The sequence below is a fragment of the Bos mutus genome, chromosome 4 (genome assembly GCF_027580195.1).
Source record: "Bos mutus isolate GX-2022 chromosome 4, NWIPB_WYAK_1.1, whole genome shotgun sequence".
Taxonomy (NCBI): domain Eukaryota; kingdom Metazoa; phylum Chordata; class Mammalia; order Artiodactyla; family Bovidae; genus Bos; species Bos mutus.
Window position 1 is genome coordinate 91289445 of NC_091620.1, and position 20471 is coordinate 91309915.

Below are 20471 nucleotides of genomic sequence, written 5' to 3' on the forward strand. Positions count from 1 at the left end.
CCTCGAAACAAAAGCAGACTCACAGACATAAAAACGGATTGTGATTTGCCAAGTGGGAAGTGGGGCGGGAAAGGGATGGATTGGGAATTTGGAATTAGCAGGTGCAAACTATTCTATACAGAATGATAAACAATAAGGCCCTACTGTATAGCACAGAGAACTATATTTGATAAGCCATAATGAAAAAGAAGATGAAAAGGATGTGTGTATATATATATATATATATATATATATATATGCACATATATGTATAACTGAACCACTTTGTTATATGGTGGAAATGAACACAACATTGTAAATCAACTATACTTCAATAACATAAATTAAAAAAAAACAAAACAGGAATTACTTGAGGGGAAAGTGTTTCTTTTCACTGTTCTTTCTTAGCAGGTAAGAGGTAAGTCTAGGGCTATACTGAGCTAGCCCTGTCATTATTAAGAGGGAGCATTACTGCATGTAAAGTTCAGCAGAACCAGGCTAGAAACTCGCACTTCTATTAACAACATGTGAACACACTGAATTAACATCATCTAAGCACCTAGACATTAAGAAAATTCAGATAAATGAAACCTCCAAATCCTCTTTTTTCAAAAACTAAGCTTCTTGGTACTTGTTTCTTAAAAATTAAGAGTCCTGAAAGTACAGTTCTGCTCAGGCACTGTATTTCTTTTGTGTGATATGATTTAGAATGCTTCTCTGTCCAAACTCCAAGGGAAGAGTCTGCTGTGACTGTGATGTCTGACCTGGGCAATGAAGGGAATCTGTAGTGCCGTTCAGGCCCATGTGTGTCCACTGTGGTCTATACTTGTGCTGTCCTAGATGATAGTTACTAGCTAGCTGCATGTGAATATTTAAATTCAAAATTTGTCAATGAATATTTATCTCCTCAGCCACACCGGCTACATTGTATGTTCAACTTCAGGTGGCTACATTTGCTTACTGGTTACTGAATTGCGCAGTGCAGACACAGAACTTTTCCCAGTATTACAGAAAAATTTGTTTAGCAGGACTAGTCTATACTATTTTTAAAAAACCAGACACAACTGAAGTGACTTAGCAGCAGCAGCACAGCTGTTGCTAAAGTCATGTCCAACTTTTTGAGACCCCATGGACTGCAGCACACCAGGCTCCTCTGTCCTTCACTATCTCCAGATAGCAGGCTAATAAGTTTTCTGAGAATTTCTTTTGTGTTACCTACTTCAAAACAAATAAAACTAATATAGAAAATTCCAATTAAATACACTGAAAGCTTATTTAATTAATTATTAAAAAAATAATTAATATATCAATGTCTTCTCTTACCTACATTCTTCAGATGGTCTGGATCTTTGCTTTCACTCAATTCAGTTCAGTTGCTCAGTTGTGTCCAACCCTTTGTGACGTCATGAACTGCAGCATGCCAGGCTTCCCTGTCCATCACAAACTCCCGGAGCTTACTCAAACTCATGTCTATTGAGTCGGTGATGCCATCCAACCATCTCACTCAAGAATGTTTATAATGTGTGAATATGAAACAGTAGTTTCTCAAGAAGTAAGGTGGTTCAAAATCTAAATTAAACTAATTGTCAATCAACATGGGTCTCACTATGAGGACTGTGAGCTCCTTAATGGCAAAAATCCTTTGTTACTCATATCAATTTATTTATACACACCAAAAGGCCCAGCACAAAGTGTGGTTTGTCAGATAAGGAATGAAGATGTGACAGACACTCTTTAGGAACATTTTTTACCATCCAATTGGGAAGAACAAGATAAGAATGGGAGTATGAAATATGATACTTAATAACTGACATGTGATTATTAGCTTTTACAGCAAAAATTAAACTGAAAATGGAAGAGGTAAAGATAATGTCAGAATTTATAGCTTATGAAAAATATTTATCTTGTATATGGATAAGTACTAAAGAATGGAGAGAATCAGTATAAGTATTAAAATAATGATAAATGTTAGCTCAAAATCAAATATTAATAATTTTATAAAATAAGAGATTGGCAAATTAAGGTCACTCAATGTAAAAATCTAGCATGCTAAGGCAAAACTATTATTTTGTGCTACCTTAAATACTAATAAGAGTTTTGAGCAAACAGATAATGGTTTCCAGCAGATTTCTTTGCCATCAAGGACACTTCTATTTCAAAGAAACTCAGTGAGTGGCTGAAACTTACCAATATTTTGTCATTTATTTTTTCACCTTTTAATTTATTTCATTAGATGTGTCTAAAGATACATAAATTCATATATTTGTATAGAATATTTTCCCAGTACTTCAAGTTATATAACTGTGAATATTACAAATTAGAAGTCACTTTTCAATCATTCTCATGATTATACAACAGATGGCTAAATGCTTTTAAAGTCTTAAGTATTATTTTTTGCCAATTTCTCATTCCAATCTTATCTAAAACATCCTGCATGTTTCTAAATGAGCATTTTATGGGGAGTGAAAAATATGTCATTAGACTTTGCTACAGTTAATTACAACAAATTTGAGATATAATTCTGCAAAAGCACCATCATTTATTTCTTATTTATATGTTCTTCAAAGCATTAACATTTTCTTATCTTAATCTTCATGAAACATTCTGGTATGGTTCCTGTTTAGAATAATATACAATATTAGCAATCAGTTGGTCCAAGTTTGTCATTCATCCAAGAAATCTGAGCTACAAAATCATGAAGTAATATATGTTCAAGGTCATACATTAGTGAGAGGGTTAAGATCACAACTCTAGACTGTTTTTGCCATTCCAATTATTTTACACTTAAACTATGTTCAGTTCAGTTCAGTTTCTCAGTCGTGTCCGACTCTTGGTGACCCCATGGACTGCAGCATACCAGGCTTCCTTGTCTATCACCAACTTCCAGAGCTCGCTCAAACTCACGTCCATCGAGTTGGTTTGCCATCCAACCATCTCTGTTGTCCCCTTCTCCTCCTGCATTCAATCTTTCCCAGTATCAGGGTCTTTTCAAATGAATCAACTCTTCACATCAGGTAGCTAAAGTATTGGAGTTTCAGCTTCAGCATCAGTCCTTCCAATGAATATTCAGGACTGATCTCCTTTAGAATGGTCTGGTTGGATCTCCTTGCAGTCCAAGGGACTCTCAAGAGTCTCCTCCAACACCGCAGTTCAAAAGCATCAATTCTTCGGCACTCAGCTTTCTTTATAATCCAACTCTCACATCCATACATGACTACTGGAAAAACCATAGCCTTGACTAGACGGACCTTTGCTGGCAAAGTAACGTCTCTGCTTTTGAATATGCTCGCTAGGTTGGTCATAACTTTCCTTCCAAGGAGTAAGTGTCTTTTAATTTCATGGCTGCAATCACCATCTGCAGTGATTTTGGAGCCCCCAAATAATAAAGTCTGTCACTGTTTCCATTGTTTCTCCATCTATTTGCCATGAAGTGATGGGACCAGATCTCATGATCTTAGTTTTCTGAATGTTGAGTTATAAGCCAACTGTTTCACTCTCCTCTTTCCCTTTCATTAAGAGGCTCTTTAGTATGCAGCCACTACTAATAATTCCTACTACCAATGCCACACCATTATTCCCAGCAACTCAAACGGGCAATACGCACAGAGGCTCTGTTATATGTCAGGCACTGTGTTGGGCACCTTCATGAAATATGTTTTTGCTTATCATAATCCTGAAAGCCAAATATTTTCCATTCTTGACACTTTAAGAATGGAGGCTCAGAGAAGTCCTGTAACTTGCCTGCTGTCACACAGCTCTAGCTGGTAGTGCCACGCTAGAATTCTAAGCCAAATCTTTCTAACTCCAAACCGTGAGGTTATTTTCCAAGCTCTGTCTTTCTAGGCTATATTAGCTTCTTCACACTAGTTCCCCCCACCCCTGGCAACCACACTAATTTCTACTGGCAAATAATTTTAGTTAGATGTTCAAAGTTCCTACTAAGCTGATTAATTATCAAACAATTCTCAATTGACATTTGGTCTTACCTCCAACTAGTTATCAAACATACCACATGCACAATCAATCTGTGAGACTAGTTTTCCATGTATCGAATTGTGAAACTTAAACTATTTGTCTCTTGTTTTAACATAACCATATATCTAACTTTTCAATAAAAAATTCTTAGGGACATTAATTTCTATTATGCTTTTCAGTGAAAAATCACATGTTATAAATTTGTATTCTTTTTATATTACAAAGATTCTTACTACTCTACACCATTTAATTTTTGGGTAAATACTACAGCAGTTTATCATCTGTAACAGATCACCTTATACACCTTAAGGAAAAAAATGTAAAAGTAAAAAATATTGCTGGTTAAACTATATAATATTATCTGTTAGATCCATTCGAATATGTTTGTTTAAAAAATGAGCAAACAAGTCAAAATTATTATGCTGTACACTTCAAATTTACACAGTGCTGTGAGTTACATTTTAACAAAACTGGAAGAAAAAGTGCATATCAAAGAAATATAGTAGCTGGAAATTGCTAACTTTTCATAATCTAAAGGATCAAACCTATCAAAAGGCTCCTTTTAAAATGTAATTTTACTATATAAAAAATTAAATCCTATTTTTAAAAAGAGTTGATTTTTCTAATTTTTGGAGGGCCAAAAATTGGTTTGTTTTTCTTACCTTATCAAACCTCTAGCATTTGATATGAAGAGAAAGGTAAGAAAAACACAGGGGAAAAAGTCCTTATCATTCTCAAGTCTTGCTCACAGAGTAGCTCATGCTCTGTTCCATTACAGTATTTCATCAAATTCATTCTCAAAGTAGCAAAAACCAATGGAGTGTTTGATTCCTATTAAGGAGAAGAGAAAGATGACATATAGAAGAGGGTACAGAATAAAATACAATAGAATGAAACATTGGGCAAAGACTTTAGCATAAAGTATAGCCTTCCTTCCAAAATGTGATTTAAAAATTATTTCAGTCTATTCTCTTTGTCAGTATTTTCAGTACACAGATTTGTTAGTCATGACCATACTGAGAAGGAGAGTCAAACACTGATGACTTATAACCTTATAAAAAATTTATTATAATTAATTGGTAAAATTATATTGTTTAAATATGAATCTGTCATCTTAAAAAACTGCAAAGTTGTGTTTTTAAAATTTTTTGAAAATTGTTTACTGATTTAAAAGTTATGGAGAATCTTTTATATACATTTGTAACAGATAAAAATAAACCAGATTACAAATCCTTTTTCTTTCTTTTTAAAGCAAACCATGTACCAAGTTTTTTGGTTCAAATTGTGTAGGATAAGTTAAATTGTGTTCTATTAACCAATATGAGTGTATTTCTGTAAGTATAGTTATGCTGAAATAAAGTTTTTTTTTAAAAAATTAGTGAATGGCTGGCTGCCTTTTGGTATCAGCTACAGCATGTGAAAAGCTTGGAAACCTTCACTGCCATCCTCACCACAAGAAGAAAGCTGAGCAGATTAAAACCAAAGCGATTTTCTTAGATTCATCAGAGAACTGAGAGGTCTCAGAGCAAACTGCCATTCCAAAATCAAGAGAGACTGAAAAACAACAAAAATCATAGCTGAGATCAGTTAATGGAGAAGAGAAGCCACTGGAGCCAGGAACTGGTAGAACACTCAGATGTTAATTTTGATGAGTTACTGGAGGCTGAGTGTGGACTAGCTCGAGAGTTAAAAACCCCAGGGGCCCAGTCTCATAAGGGAAGAGTACATATTCAGAGGTTTTATTTACAAGAACCCAACCATGTGAAGAATCCCCTCTTGTCTATGTGATGATAGGGAACAGAGGTAAAGGGGGAAAGAAAAGCAGCCATTTGAAATATGTCCAGTAAAAAAGTACAGATATAAAATATACCCAGAGTACTCTACATAACAAAACCTGCCCTCCAAGGGAAACTATTTGCTAGAACTTTATTTGACCTTAGAGAAAGGCAATTAGGCAACTGTAGCCTCTTCTAGCTTTCCTATCTCACTTACATGGAAGATTTTTTAAAAAGCTAAGAAACAGCTCTAGAGTTCAAAGACCACAAACTCAGAGACCACTAAAAAACTGAGATTTAATTATAAAATTATAGAACACTGTCCCTCCCCAATGCCTTGGCTGTGATTGTGTGTAGCTGCTCAGTCATGTCCAACTCTTTGTGACCCCATGAACTGTAGCAAGCCAAGCTCCTCTGTCCATGGGATTCTCCTGGGAAGAAATACTGGAGTGTGTTGCCATTTCCTCCTCCAGGGGATATTCTCAACCCAGGAATAGAACCAGCGTCTCCTACAATGGCAGACAGATGCTTTACCATTGATCTGGGTAGCCTCCAATGTCTTATCATCACATTAACAGGTTCCAGTATAACAACAGTGGATTGCCAATGAGAGAGCGGCAAGACACACTCCATTTATGAAGGAGCTCTTAGGGAAACCCCAAAATGGAGAAAGAAAACAAACAAACAAACAAACGAACGAACTGCAACCAAGGAAACTAGAAGAAACCTAAGCCATGGCACCTACATCCACTGCAAACATGAAACGCAACCATATTAACATAAAATCTCACACAGAAAGCTTAACTAGTCAATCTCTAATATATCATGTCCAGCTTTCAACAAAAAGTTGGAAAGCATGCTAAAAATGAAGAGAAAACAGTCTGAAGAGATAAGGCAAGCATCAGACCAGACTCAGTTATTACAAAGATTTTGGAATTATCAGAGAACTTAAAATAACTATGAATAATATGTTAAGGGCTCTAATGGAAAAGGTTGACAATATGTAAGAATATGTTAGTAACTGTAAGCAAAGAGGTAGAAACACTAAGAAAGTACCAAAAGGAAATAAATGCCTGAGATCAAAAGTATAGAATGAAGAATGCCTTTTATGGGCTCAAGAAGAAATTGGACACAACTGAGGAAAGAATACATGACCTTAAAGACATGTCAATAGAAACTTCCGAAGTCGATGGGCAAAGAAAAAAAAAAGAATGAAGAAAATACTTGCCAGTCTGGGACAATTGCAAAAGACATAACACATGCATAATGAGAAACCAATAACATAAAAGAAAGAAGCAGGAGACTATTCGAGCAGTAGCTGGAATACACAGACAAGCTCTCAAGCTAGGAGTCTCAGGGAACATGAAACAGTATAAATACCAAACATCAGACTCCTGGGCACATCATACTCAAACAGTAGAAAACCAAAAACAAAGAACATCTTCCATGAAACCAGAGGATATTAGAAAGCATCCTGCCTATAAATCAACAATAAGAACTGAATCAAATTTCTTGTCAGAAACCATGCAAGCAAGAAGAGAGTGAAGCATTTACAGTGTTGCAAGGAAAAAAAATTCAGCAACCAAGAATTCTGCATTCAGTGCAATTATCTGTTAAATATAAAGGAAAAATAAAAACTTTTTTAGACAAACAAGAACTAAGGAAATTTGTTAGCAGTAGAGCCAACTTGCAAGAAAGATTAAAAGTACTTTAGCAAGAAAGAAAAGGATATAAATCAGAAACTCAAAGCTATATAAAGGAAAAAATAAATGAAGGTAAAAGAAAAAGTTTCTTTTTCTCATTTAAAAAAAAATTCTTTTTAATTGGAGGATAATTGCTTTACAATGTTGTCTTGGTTTCTGCCATACATCAACATGAATCAGACATAGTATATATATATGTTTGGGCTTCTCTGGTGGCTCCGAAGGTAAAGAATTTGCCTTCAATGCAGGAAACCTGTGCTCCATCGCTGGGTAGGGAAGATTCCCTGGAAAAGGAAATGGCTACCCACTCCAGTATTCTTGCCTGGAGAATTCCATGGACAGAGGAGCCTGGTGGGTACAGTCCACGGAGTCACAAAGAGTTGGACACGACTGAGTCACTAACAGTACCCAGACATATGTTCCTTCCCTTTTGAACCTGCCTCTAGTTTTCCTATTTTTAATTGATCTGACTATTCAAAATAATAATACCAACAATGTATTCAGTGACCTGGGAAAGTGAAATTAATGACAGCAAAATTACAAAAAACGGGAGAGAGGAATTGGGAATACCCTGTTTTAAGGTACCTATAGCCATAGAACAAGTATAGTGTTATTTGAAAGTGGGTATAGATTTGCTACAAATGTGTACTTCAAACTCTAAGGAAACCATCAAAGAAAAAATTTAAAAGAGGTACAACTGATATGCTAAGACAGTAGAGAACATGGAATCATATACCATGCTCAGTTAAAACCAGAGAATAGAGGGGAAGATTTTTTTAAAAATGATTAAGTATAATGATTAGAATAGTTATAAACATGGCAGATATTGATCCAACTATATCTATAAGCACTTTAAATGGGACTGATCTAAAGGAGACTGTCAGAGTGGATTAAGGAAAAAAAAAAAAAGACCCTACTATACACTGTCTATTGGAGAAGGAAAGGGCAACCCACTCCAGTATTTTTGCCTAGAAAATCCCAATGGATAGCGGAGCCTGGCGGGCTACAGTCCATAGTGTCAGAAGAGTTGGACACGACTTAGTGACTAAACCACCACCATACACTATCAGAAAACCATTTAAAAAAGAAAGACATAGATTAATAGTAAAGGGATGAGAAAGATTATACCACACTAAAACTAGGAAATAAAACCACAATGAAAAACCATTATATACCTATTCAGTTCAGTCGCTCATCGTGTCCGATTCTTTGTGACCCCATGAATTGCAGCATGCCAGGCCTCCCTGTAAATCGCCAACTCCCAGAGTTCACTCAGACTCACGTCCATCGAGTGAGTGATGACATCCAGCCATCTCATCCTCCGTCGTCCCCTTCTCCTCCTGCCCCCAATCCCTCCCACCATCAGAGTCTTTTTCAATGAGTCAACTCTTCGCATGAGGTGGCCAAAGTATTGGAGCTTCAGCTTTAGCATCACTCCTTCCAAAGAATACCCAGGACTTATCTCCTTTAGAATGGACTGGTTGGATCTCTTTGCAGTCCAAGAGACCCTCAAGAGTCTTCTCCAACACCATAGTTCAAAAGCATCAATTCTTCAGCGCTCAGTTTTCTCACATCCATACACGACTACTGGAAAAACCATAGCCTTGACTAGACAGACCTTTGTTGGCAAAGTAATGTCTCTGCTTTTGAATATGCTATCTAGGTTGGTCATAATTTTCCTTTCAAGGAGTAAGCGTCTTTTAATTTCATGGCTGCAGTCACCATCTGCAGTGATTTTGGAGCCCCCCAAAATAAATTCTGACACTGTTTCCACTGTTTCCCCATCTATTTCCCATGAAGTGATGGGACCAGATGCCATGATCTTTGTTTTCGGAATGTTGAGCTTTAAGCCAACTTTTTCACTCTCCTCTTTCACTTTCATCAAGAGGCTTTTTAGCTCCTCTTCACTTTCTGCCGTAAGAGTGGTGTCATCTGTATATCTGAGGTTATTGATATTTCTCCTGGCAATCTTGATTCCAGCTTGTGCGTCTTCCAGCCCAGTGTTTCTCATGATGTACTCTGCATATGTTAAATAAGCATGGTGACAACATACAGCCTTGACGTACTCCTTTTCCTGTATGGAACCAGTCTGTTGTTCCATGTCCAGTTCTAACTGTTGCTTGCTGACCTGCATACAGATTTCTCAAGAGGCAGGTCAGGTGGTCTTGTATTCCGATCTCTTTCAGAATTTTCCACAGTTTATTGTGATCCACACAGTCAAAGGCTTTGGCATAGTCAATAAAGCAGAAATAGATGTTTTTCTGGAATTCTCTTGCTTTTTCCATGATCCAGCGGATGTTGGCAATATATACCTATTAGAATGGTTAAAATTCAAAACACTAAACTGAAAATACCAAGTGCTGGAAAACTCTTGATCCACTACTGGTAGATCTGATCCATTGCTGGTCAGCATTCAAAACAGTACAGCCCCTTCAGAATACAATGACAGTGTCTGACAAAACTACACATAGTCTTACCATAAAATCCACCTATTGCATGCTTAGGCTTTCATTTAACTGAGCTGAAAATATACATCCACATAAAAACCTGCATGTGAATGTTTAGGGCCACTTGATTCATAATTGCTAAAACTTGGAAGGAACCAGAACACCTTTCGACAAGTAAATGTTTAAACAAGATGTGGCTCCTCCCATATAATGCATTATTATTCAGTGCTAAAAAGGGCCTTCAAGCCAGAAAACATGGAGGGATCATAAATACACATTGCCAAGTGAAAGAAGTTTGTCTGAAATGGCTACGTACTGTATGATTTCAAATATATGACATTCTACAGAAGGCAAATCCATGGAGACAGTGAAACTATAAGTGGTTATTGGGGGTTGGAGGATGGAGGGGTAAATAAATGGAGAACAGAGGATTTTTAGGGTAGTGAAACAAGTTTGCATTATATTGTAATAGTGGGTACATGTTATGACATTTTGCATTTGTCAAAATAACCACCAGGGAAGCAGAAAGAGTAAACCTTAATATAAATTATGGGGTACATTAACAATAATGTACTGATGAAGTGAAAAAGTGAAGTCACTCAGTCGTGTCCGACCCTCAGCGACCCCATGGACTACAGCCCACCAGGCTCCTCGGTCCATGGGATTTTCCAGGCAAGAGTACTGGAGTGGGGTGCCATTGCTTTCTCCATTAGGCATTCATTAATTGCACCAAACATACCACACTTTGCAAGATGTTAACAAGAGCAGAGACGACGCGACAGTGGGGAAAGTAATATGGGAACCGTCTGTGCTATGGGTCAATTTTTCTGTAAATCTAAAACTGTTCCAAAAATTAAAAGTTTATTGATTTAAAAATGAAGTCAATGGCAGAAATTAAAACTCAGTGTGACCCTAGTGAGGACAGAGCATCAATAAGAGCTCTTCCTACGGTGAAGGAAAGAAACAAGTCCACTGCTATTTTTGTACACCATACTAGGATCCCAAATGCCAGATAATGTGCAAAGTTAACAAAAACCTTTATTCCCATCTTGACATTTAGCATTGCAAGAGGCAGAGCACTTACAGTGAATACTTTTCTCTCTTTCGCCTCAGTTTTCTCATTTTATCAATAAGGTGGCAGAATACAAGTCTTTAAAAAGACTTTACACAACAATAAGCAATTCAGTTTTCACTGATGAAAATAAATGAAATTCAGTCTTTTATCAACTAGAAACAGCAGTAAAGAACGTTCCATCCAAGCATTTCCTTAATCTTAGGTATGATTCTAAGTGCACGACATGCATTACTTAATTGAATCCTCAAAATAACTGTATGAACCAACAGCAATAATTATTCCTATCTTACAGATGACAGAAAGACGACCTTAAGAGGTTAAAAATTTCCCAAGCTTGAGAACCTGTATTTCAATCCAGGAGTGGATTCAAAGCCTGTGTTACTGTGCCACGTGCACGTGTGCTAAGTCACTTCAGTTGTGTCCGACTGCCGGGCTCCTCTGTCCATGGGGTTCTCCAGGCAAGAATACTGGAGTGGGTTGTCATGCCCTCCTCCAGGAGATTTTCCTGACCCAGAGATCAAACCCATGTCTCTTAAGTCTAAGGTACTGGCAGATGGGTTCTTTACCACTAGCACCACCAGGGAAGCCCCAGTGCTTCTCAATTCCGGAGGAACTGTTCTAAGACTGATCAGAAAGAGTGTATTTCAATCACTGTAAGCAAGCGCCACTACAACAGAACTAAGCTAGAGTACTTAGATATATAAAAATACCCCGGTTTTAGCCAATCTAGAATAAGATTCTGAGTGAATATCTGTATAAACATAAGTGCTATCTTAGTGAAATCTGTGCAGAAATGTGTGTGCATGTCCATGGGTGCACATGCACGTGTGTTTGTGTGTTATGAGAAAGACATAGAACTAGAAAAAGGAAGAGAGAAAAACAGAGCAAGAGAGATTTTAAAACATTGTTTAAAAATCTCCTTGTACTAATTCTGGATTATAATAACTTGAAAAGGTCACCAAGGTACCACTACATAACTTCTAACTGCTATTCTGAGGGAGATTTATAAAGTTGTATGTCTCATCTCTGCCTTCTTTCCAATTACTCAGTGTGGAAAATGACATTGGCCTTCCAAAACCTTAACTTATGTTTGGACCCCTTCCATCTTTGAGTCTTATTCTACTGTTGCTGACCATTAAAAAGAATATTTCAGTGGGGCTGGAACAGCCTTACTAGCCCAAGCCAAGCTTTAGCTTTATATGGCTTGTGCTCTTTAAGAGGTTAAATCTAGCCAGCCACTTTGTTCAGAAGTATTAAATGGAAAGACTGTAACATTCAAAGTAAGGCAAAGTTCACTGGGTCAGACCCCAATAATATAACGGAGCATAAAACCTCTAGAATTTTTTACCATAATATTTTATGAGACATATGCACACAGTCATTGGAAAAGAATCCAGTTCAAATGGTTTTGAAGGTCAGTTCAAAGTCACTGCATATGTAGTATCTCTGTGGGAAATATGTTCTATTTTAGAAGTAGCTGGACCCAGAAGCTTCCTTTCCCTATTTTATAGTTTATTATCAGTCCAGCAGTGTATTATACTGGCCAAAAAAAAAAAAAAAAAAACCTACTACCACGTGATATAATTTACAGCCAGAAAAACCTAAAGTTCAGCAAAATAATACAAATCTCAGAATCAACAAATTCTTGTGTTATAGAACAGAGGCCATCAGAGGGTAATTCTAAAAGGGAACACTTATTTAAGTGTGGGCGATAAACATAAAAATTAAAAACAATTATTTTATTCTCAACTTAATTTGAAAGTCTTTGACATTCATTGTTAGGAAAAGAGCTAAAGACTCTCAATTCTTGTATTTGAAAGAAAACTGAAATAGGAACTGAGTAGAGCTAACGATTCACAGAATTCTGAGGTTTCCAAAAGCCCGAAAGGTATGAGCAACTATGATTCTCCTTAGGGGAAGGAAGTAAAGGGCCACTTTGCATGACAAAGGTCAGATTTCTGCAGGCAAATGAGACTTCTGTAGCTGACTGTTCCTAGGCTCCCCCTGTCTGGCTGAGTCCTGAGAGGTCAGGAGAGGTTCTGAATTTAGCTCACTGCTTTGGGAACACCCCTGGGGCCACTTGATTCATTTTAAGGTCATTAGGACTTTCCTTACTCTGGTTCCAGCTTTAGTTCCTTAAATCTTGCTAGTGTATCCTAGCAACTCAGCACCAACATAGGTTAAAAAGAAAATGAAAGCATTTAGTATTATATGCAGATCAAAAAGACAGAATCTTCTTACCAACTTCTTTTAAATCAAGTAGACCTCAGAGACTGATAACCAGGCATCCACAGAAAAGTGAGACTATTACAGCTGTCCTGGTATTTATATTATATGATCAAATGCCACTTCTCCAGATTTCATTTAGTATGATGTAGCTTTATGTGAAAATTATCCCAGTTTCCTCAATCATCACATATGTTTAATTATGGTATTTTATTGCTTACTTTTTTGTAATAACTGTTGAGTCATTAAAATAGGACAAATGCTGAAGTAAAAACTATTACTTTACGGTACTTCAGTGCTTTTCTATTTAGTGCAAATATACACCTAAACTTTCTCACAGTGAACTGGAAATATACCAAATAGATTATACTTTAAAAAGTTGGAAGACTTCTGCCTATTTGTAATTAATGAATGGTATCTCTAAGTATTTTAGAGAATGTGTAGAAAACATCTGTATTTAATTATATTATACTTTTCTCAGACAATGGGAATTGAACTAAGGAATATTTTGAAACTCCTATAGAGATGTAAAAGTATTAATGTCTTTTCAAGAACTTTATTGATATAATGCTGGAAATGTTTGGTTTTGCAGGTCAGCAGCCCTGACACTTTGTAAATAACAGATATTCGATATAAAGGGGAAAAACTTAAAATACTGGGCAAATACAGAAAAGACATCACTAGAAAAGACAGGGGCTATAACTTTCCACTATTATTAGATATCACATAAAGAGATACAGAAGATGAGTGGAATAACATTTTGTAACTTATAAGCAGGATTTCTCTTTGAATTTTGTTGTGGGTTGAGAAATTCTACAAGAATAAATTCCTACTCAATCTTCAGAGGAAAAATCCTAAATTGTTCTCATGGGAACAGTGGGACACAAAGAATGGGTTTTTAGTACTCGTCTTTAAGTATTGACAAAGATCAAATGTGCTTTCTGGATGCTTACTGACTCCAAATGCCACTACTTTTCAAAGTCAGTGTCAGTTCTGCAGTCAGTTTTCAATCTCCCAGTGGTAAGAATAAATTCAAAGGCTATGTGCACAGCGGGGTAGACGTCTTTCCCCCTGAATGTAACTGTATCACTCATCAGTAACCTCCTGCCATAAGGGGACTGTGTTTTCTTTCCCTTTAGTGACTCCTCAGGCTCTTGAATGCCAGTCACTGCCCTGAGACCTGGGGCAATATTCACATAATCTCTGTCAATAGTTCCTACACATGCCATTGGTGCAACTAAATGTCAAGGCTGCAGATCAAAGTCCCCACATTCTAAAACCCATGTCCTTTATGGATCAATTTTCATAAACTATATGCCATGTTTTAGAAATATGTGGAGGCTCACTATTTGCTTTATTCCTTTTATCCCAGAGAAGTTTATTTATATGAAAAGTGATCTGATTGGTAGATAACAGTGTGAAATTCTCATGCATTACATAAAACATTCTTTCCTTTGTATTTCCTTTTATTGAAGTATTTTACTCTATCTAGTATCTTACAGTGGAAGCACAAAATCCTTTGGTCTATTAAAATAAAAAGGCACGAAATGCTTTGCAATACTTGGCCATCCTTCCCCAGTGCCTGGTACAATATGGGCTAGATGATAGAGCAAATTCTTACTAATGACTGATTTTATTTTTAGATATTCATTATGTTGGAAGTAAACTATATGACAGAAAACAGCTTCAACATGTGTTTTTACAATCTATTTTCATTTCAATTATTCAAAATTAATTGGGAAAATGAATATAATTATTAAAAATCATTTTTTTCTGTAGATTTTATATACAAATTACACAAACCTACACTTATTCAAGTAGATCTGAGTAAAATACAATGAACCAAACTATCTGCTTTGAATATCTTTCACATCAATTTTGGTTATATTTTTTAATTTAAAACTTTCTCTAAAGAACTATATTTAGAAAATATCATAAGCTTTATAACATCACATATACAAATGCTATTTATGCTTATGCCTAGCTAAAGTTTAAATACATTTATTATAGAGGAACAGAGCATATAACACATTAGATATGCACATGTCAGAGGGTGAAAAAGCAATACGGGAAAACAAATACAGACCCTAAAGCCATAGAGTTGATGACTAAATTCCAAATTTATTCCAGACTCATCATCCCAGTTTCCCTAAGCAAATTTTAATACAATCACATGAGATTATTAGCTACAAAGCTTCACGATGACTTCTACAATCTGTGAGACGTTCGGCAAGACACTTACTCAGAAGGTAAGCCGTGGCCTTGTCTGTTTTAGTAAACAATTACAATTTAAGGTTTTTAAAAGTGTGCGGAAAAAGAAGAATATTATTTCCATTTTTCTGGTAAATGAGTAAGGCTCAATAAAAATCCAGATAATGGAGGAAACTACAGAGGTCCTCATTAATGGAGATTTACATTTTCTGAGAAATCAAGCTTCTATTTTATTTAATTCTCCTCATCATTGCTAATAAGAAAATAATTTGTCTAAAATCTAAATGTGATTAATCAAAAAACTACTTTGATAATATATCGAATGAATTGATGTATTAACAGAAATAGGAGTGTGTGTGTACGCACACGTACATATTTGCTTCTGCTGAGGGCAGAGGTTGGAGAGTCTAATAGCTATGATTACAAATCCTCTGACATTCCTCTAGACGTATGGCAAAATAAAACTACAAGGAATGCTATGGAAGAGCAAGTGAAGTCTTCTTGTGAAACTGACTTACCAGTTTTTCGAAGGGGGAAATCATCCTTTGCATCTTGTGCTCCAGGTAATGTGTATTTGTAGGATGGAGGTGTTCCACTCAGGGGTGGAGAGCTTTGATCCAATGACGTGTGGTGGGCAGCCCTACAAAAGAAAAAGAGGGCTCACCATTTGTCCTGGAGTTTTTACTGCACACTAGTCAGCAATAATCAGTTGCATGTGCTGCAACACGTATCTCAGCTGTGTTTATGCTCTTCCTTTTTAGTGTGTACAAACCACAGCCTCACGTAACCAAGTTCACTTTAGCAGTATGTTATAGAATGATGCAGGATGCCCAAGAATGCCCACTGTGTGTTTGGTCATGTGGCCACATAGAAAAGTTTGCTTCACTAAAAGACAGAATTTACAAAGAGCTTGAGTTTTGGTATCTGAGATTATTATGTGTGTTTTCTTAAGAGCCACATTAATGGAAAAGTCATCATCTGAATCCTTTTTGGTCAACTATGCAGAACAACCCAGGTAAAAGTAAACACAGAGAAGGACTTCAGTTTTTAAAAATTGCTAGGTAGCCCATGAAAGTACATGGAGAGAGTACTATGCCAAGAGACCCAGGTTTCCTGACTTTGACAGCAGTTCCAAGGTAAAGACTGAAGACACATTCTTCTTTGTATGAAACTGAACTCTCAAAATGTGTTATCTTTCCGGCATTAATACAAGTGAAAGAGATAAAGTTGTGTCACTGGAGAATAGTTCAGGACTGAACATAGACTACTCAGCCAATATAAACATTTATAATCATTATATATGAAGCAAACATTAGATAGGACATAGTATCAACACCATGATGATTCTACCAGTATTATTTCTTTGAATCAACAGTCTCAAGATAACTAGTGTGAGGATATTTCATCTGATCACTATTGACAAAAAAAAGTATTAAGTTCAGATTTCACAAATTAATGACTTATGGCTAGCTATCCAGGAGTTGGATCCTACTGTTCAGTACAAAAAAAAAAAAAAAGATTGCTAAGTAACATTGGAGAGCCATATCAAATATACCCAAGGGAACAGCTAAAGAATTTTCAGCTGACAAGTTGTTTGCATGTAGCTGCTTCCCACTTTTAAAAAAAGGAAGTATCTTTTCTTAAAAGAGGCTTTAACTTAGAAGGGATATGAATTAGTTATAAATTATATATGTAACTTGTTGTATATATGTATATATATATACAACAAAATTTGTTTTTCAATATTTTTGATGTTGATTGAACATGTGGAAATTTTCTTCAGAGATTGGTTTTTCAAGTCAATCGACGTGCATGATAAAAATTCTGTAAATTATTAAAAATTATTTATATAGCATTCTGGAATCTGCCTTATTTACCTTTTTGTTTTCGGATGCAGAAATGGGAAGATACTTATAAGACAGAATTAGAAAAACAATAACTCTTTAGACAGAACTCCTGGCATGCTTGAAATGTCAAGATAACAGAGTATCAAATAATCAAGCATATACTCCCTTATCCTTATGATGTGAGTAATTAAAAATATGTAAGTATAAAATCCTAAACATATTTTATAAATATGAGAGGTGAAAGCGAAGTCACTCAGTTGTGTCTGACTCTTTGAGATCCCATGCATTGTAGACTACCAGCCTTCTCCATCCATGGGATTTTCCAGGCAAGACTACTAAAGTGGGCTGCCATTTCCTTCTCCAGGGGATCTTCCCAACCCAGGGATCAAACCCTGGTCTCCTGCATTGTAGGCAGACACTTTTACCATCTGAGCCATCAAGGAAGAGATATGAGAGAGATGAAAGTATAATCTATTAGTCTATATTGAAATATGCTTTGCCATCAGTTTTTCTCCTGATTCTTTAAAAATACCACCTCCCTCATACTTTACAGAAAGAACTGTGTGTTGCACTGGACTTGGAGAAATATGGTTGCATAAAAAACTGTAATACCACAGTGTATAATGTATCAATTTATATGTTAAAAACCAATCTACTCTCATTTTTCAGGGTCACCCCACTCCAGTAATCTCGCCTGGAAAATCCCATGGACGCAGGAGCCTGGAAGGCTGCAGTCCATGGGGTCGTGAAGAGTCGGACACGACTGAGCGACTTCCCTTTCAATTTTCACTTTCATGCACTGGAGAAGGAAATGGCAACCCACTCCAGTGTTCTTGCCTGGAGAACCCCAGGGACGGGGGAGCCTGGTGGGCTGCCGTCTATGGGGTCACACAGAGTCGGACACGACTGAAGTGACTGAGCAGCAGTAGCAGGGGTAAACTGATCACTGAAAACATAGATGTATCAGTCAGCTACTTTTCTTGTCTTCCCTTCTCTTCCTTCATATGTCTTCCTTTTTATTATTTTTTTTTAATTATGTCAAAAATCTTCTGGACTTTTAAAAAATAACTCAGATCTCCATCTTATATCAAGCCAAGTAAAATAAAATCTCAACCAGCCAAATCTTAAGAAATTATTGTAAAGATATCAGATGTACCATCTGAGAATAGAAAAATGCAAAATATGAATTAATTTCTATGCCCCACCTTACATTTATCAGTTATTCATTTGGCAAAGAACATGCATAATACTTTCTAGCCCTCAAGGTGGTACTTGCTAACACTTATTTAAGAGCTAATCTCTGTTACACACTTTACCACATTATTTTACAGGACCTTTCCAGAAATCCTCTTTTTTACGGAGAAATATTCCAAGCATTAGAGAATTCAAGGAACTTGCCCTTGGCCATATAGCTCAGAACTTGGCAGGCCAGGGATCTGTGCCCAGGTCGGCTGAATTGAGAACCTGTGATCTTTACCCCTGGGGATGAAGAAAGCCAAACGCTGAACATACGTGTACCAGAGCTTGGGATGGCGGCTCACGGAATGATTTTTTCCATTAGTTGGAGTGTCTTTTGTTGCTGATTTACTCAACAGGAATTCTTGAAGCTTCTGCTTTACTTCTGTACTTGCCACTGCCCCTGAAACACACACACACAGAAACAGATGGTGATTTGGGGTTCTGTCCTTTCCTGCCTCTGGAATATTACTGGTCACAGCATATGAGTTTTCCTATTAAAAGAAAAAACGAGAGTCTAAACAGGCTTTAGAAAATGACATAGTAATGTTTCATAACTACTGCTTCAACTGCCAATTTTCAAAAGACCTCCGATGATTTAATTGCTTTTACAGAACGGGGATTCCCAGAATTAATAGTAGTTTTTTCCTAGCTTTAAAAAATACTGCTGAGGAGCAAAGCACTGTTTTTTAAAAGTCAGGAATCTTGGGGGACGATATAAGTGATTAAACACATTAAAATGAGCTCTTCTGAATTTCCAGTTTTCAAAAACTAACTTTAAAGAAAAAAAACTTTTGAGCATTAAACAAATAAATAATGCTGACAATTTCAGTTCAAGTCATCACATTTTAAACCTTGCTACGACCTGATTTTGAACTGACCTCATGCAGGGGAATTATTTGGATCTGTCTCCCTCTTGTGGATAGTTTTTTTTTTTTTTTTAAACACAAGTTCTACTTTAAATCTTTCCAAAGTCTGGGTACTTAAAAGTTAAATGAGACAAGGCTTGACTTATTAAAGAGCAATCACTACTTGAATGGGAAGAAGGTGGAGTAATGTGGAAGTAAGTTTATTATGAAACACAATGGCATAGCCATATTGCTTTAGCATAACGTTATTTTTAAGGTACAAAATAAAAGATATTATCATCTTTGCCAAACAAGGTTAAGTTTACTTCCAAAGATGCCTGTAGACTGAATGCAGACAGCTGACATGTGAATGTCAAAGCTTTACATTTGGGCCCATAATTTATTCTTTTACTTAAACACAGACAATTTTGACAAGTTTAATTCCACTCTTTATCAGGCTCCTTTCTGAATTACAGTCAGCTAAAGATGAGGGAAGAGATCCATCTTTTACCCTGGTGCCTCTTACTTTCTCGTCCTCTATCTTTGCCTCTGAGAGGAGGAAGCTGCTGTTCTCTGCGATGCCTCTCTACTTCCTGTTCTTGCCTCTGCTGCTCCAGTTTCTGCTCCTTTTCTAGCAGTTCTTGCTGCTGTTTTATGGCTAGAAGTTCCTGTTGCAACTTGCGAGAAGAGAAAGACATGAGAGTGTGCAATTTCTTTAGGCTTCATAGTCATCAATGACCAAAATCGAAATGTTATGAGCTTTTGGAACTTACTACTATTTACTTTACATTTTACCCTTTTTTTTTGTATATTATTGAAATCTGAAGACAAGCAACTAATGCCATTAATTGTTTTACTGTCATTAACAAGCAAGTTTTTAGGTAGCTTCATTACCTATGCCGTCCTATCAGAATATTACCGAATTCACTCAGATCTTCAGTTCCTTGAGTGACTTTTCTTTGTGCATCTGTAATATATGATACAGCAAAGAAAGCCAGGAATTTTCCAGAAGTCTGTTTTACCAAGTCCCTCACAACATAAACAACTGAAATCTTAACTTCTTATCCTAAGAAACAGTATGAACATAATCAAACTGAGCAGAATAGTGAGATATGAATTAATTTGGGGAAAATACATCTGAAATAAAAT

The 20471-nt window shown here is 36.4% G+C and overlaps 1 protein-coding gene across 1 annotated transcript in view; it reads right to left on the reverse strand.

Annotated features, from left to right (window-relative positions):
• The window catches only part of HDAC9 (histone deacetylase 9), an 810729-nt gene that overhangs the window by 447201 nt on the left and 343057 nt on the right, over positions 1 to 20471 (reverse strand). The window contains exons 4-6 of the mRNA XM_070369757.1: positions 19849 to 19999; positions 18751 to 18877; positions 15910 to 16031 (exon numbers count right to left, since the gene is read on the reverse strand). Of these exons, the coding sequence (XP_070225858.1) occupies positions 15910 to 16031; positions 18751 to 18877; positions 19849 to 19999 (400 nt within the window). The remainder of the gene's footprint in view (positions 1 to 15909; positions 16032 to 18750; positions 18878 to 19848; positions 20000 to 20471) is intronic.